This window comes from Erythranthe guttata, chromosome 5 (genome assembly GCF_056151865.1).
Source record: "Erythranthe guttata isolate IM_541 chromosome 5, IM_541, whole genome shotgun sequence".
In the NCBI taxonomy this organism is placed as follows: Eukaryota; Viridiplantae; Streptophyta; class Magnoliopsida; order Lamiales; family Phrymaceae; genus Erythranthe; species Erythranthe guttata.
The window spans coordinates 5528266-5529764 of record NC_142537.1 but is presented as its reverse complement, the minus strand read 5'-3'; the positions used below and the strand labels follow the sequence as shown (position 1 = coordinate 5529764).

Here is a 1499-nt window from a genome sequence, read left to right as displayed (position 1 = left end):
TGGACGATCTGAACATAATCACACACTCAACTATATATATTTGTATACATATATTTAGTGAGTGGTTATTTGGTAATTACTCACCTACCTTTATTCATTTGTCAGAATAAGTGTTTGACATCTCCATTAATAAGAAAAAAAGAAAATGAGAAAACAACCAGTCAACATAAAAAGAATTACTAAAATGAATAAAATAAATGTGTTCACTTTGAAAATTCATTTGAAACATGGGTCTACATTCCATACAGTGTCTATCCCCATGAAACCTAAACATTAATTTTATATATAGAAAAATAAAATACATATTCTTTTAAAAAAAAAAAAATCTATTTTTATTTAGGTTAATCCAGCTATGTTCGTGTGATTAATACATGTCGCTAGCAAAAACGACAGAAAAAAAAAGAAAAAAAAAAATTACTGTTAATAATTGGGATTGAAAAATGAATCTAGCCTCTGTGCAAAGGCGATCGATCTTGTACGACAACTTTGGGGGTTCTGGAACTCCGGAACGCCTTCATCGGGCTCGGAAAGTTCCAGAATTTCCCTTTCGCCGGCGACGAATTCGATTCCTCTCGCCGGAATCCTGACGTCATCGCCGTGCCGGCGCTGACTGACCTCGATCTCGTCACCATCCTCGCGAAATCCTCGATTCTGTTGTTGCTGTTGAAATTCTCGTCGTTAGCGGAGGCCGGTTCGGTCTTCTCCGGCGCCGGTTCGCCGCCGCCGCCGCTTCTCTTCGTGGTGCTCCTCTTCAGAATCGACATGAACGACGACGGCGTCCTGACGCGGCTGTTGTGCGGCTCGCCGTTCCTGGATCGGAGGAACGGGATCGCGACGGATCTCGAGCGGCGGAAGGACGGTTCGCCGCCGAAGGAGGAGGAAGACGTCGTCGAGGCGGCGGCGGCGGCGACGCAGGCGCAGGGGCGGGGGTTGTGGCAGTCGGGGCAGAGGGTGACGAGGCGGTCGCGGAGGCAGGTGGGGCAGATGCCGTTGCGCCGCCTCTTGGAGGGGTGTTTTGGACATTTCCAGACCTCTTCCTCTTCTACGTAGCACGCCATATTTGATGATATTTTGCCAGTTAGTTAACGGCGTTAGAGAGTGCAAAAAATAGTTTTGTGTAATGTGAAAAAATGGGTGTGGATAGATAGATAGAATGAAATTCAGTTAGGTTTGGGAATGGGTGTTGGCTATTTATAGGTGAGGTGCCAAATAAACCGAAACAAGGTTTGGTTGACCTTAATTGCGACCTGGAATTAGTAAATTCTGGTAGACAGAAGGACGCGTTTGGTGATTTCACGCCTTCCGCTTTTCTAATTACTACTACTTTTTATACATTCCATGCCCACGTTGGTAATATTTTTAAGTCGCAAAACACTCAATTTCACTTTGACATTATTAGGCTGTGTTTGCAAAAGTCTTTTATTAATAATCTATTTTCAGATGTTTTCTAAATTAACTGTTGTTTTTGCTTCTCTTAAAATAATATGTTTTAAGCTATT

General features: G+C 43.0%; 1 protein-coding gene across 1 annotated transcript; it reads right to left on the bottom strand.

Moving 5' to 3' along the window:
• Positions 1-308: 308 nt before the first annotated feature.
• On the bottom strand, positions 309-1183 carry LOC105976902 (uncharacterized). Its single transcript, XM_013002175.2, has one exon. The coding sequence runs from the start codon at positions 1056-1058 to the stop codon at positions 447-449; it is 612 nt and encodes a 203-aa protein (XP_012857629.2). The 5' UTR covers positions 1059-1183; the 3' UTR covers positions 309-446.
• Positions 1184-1499: the final 316 nt, after the last annotated feature.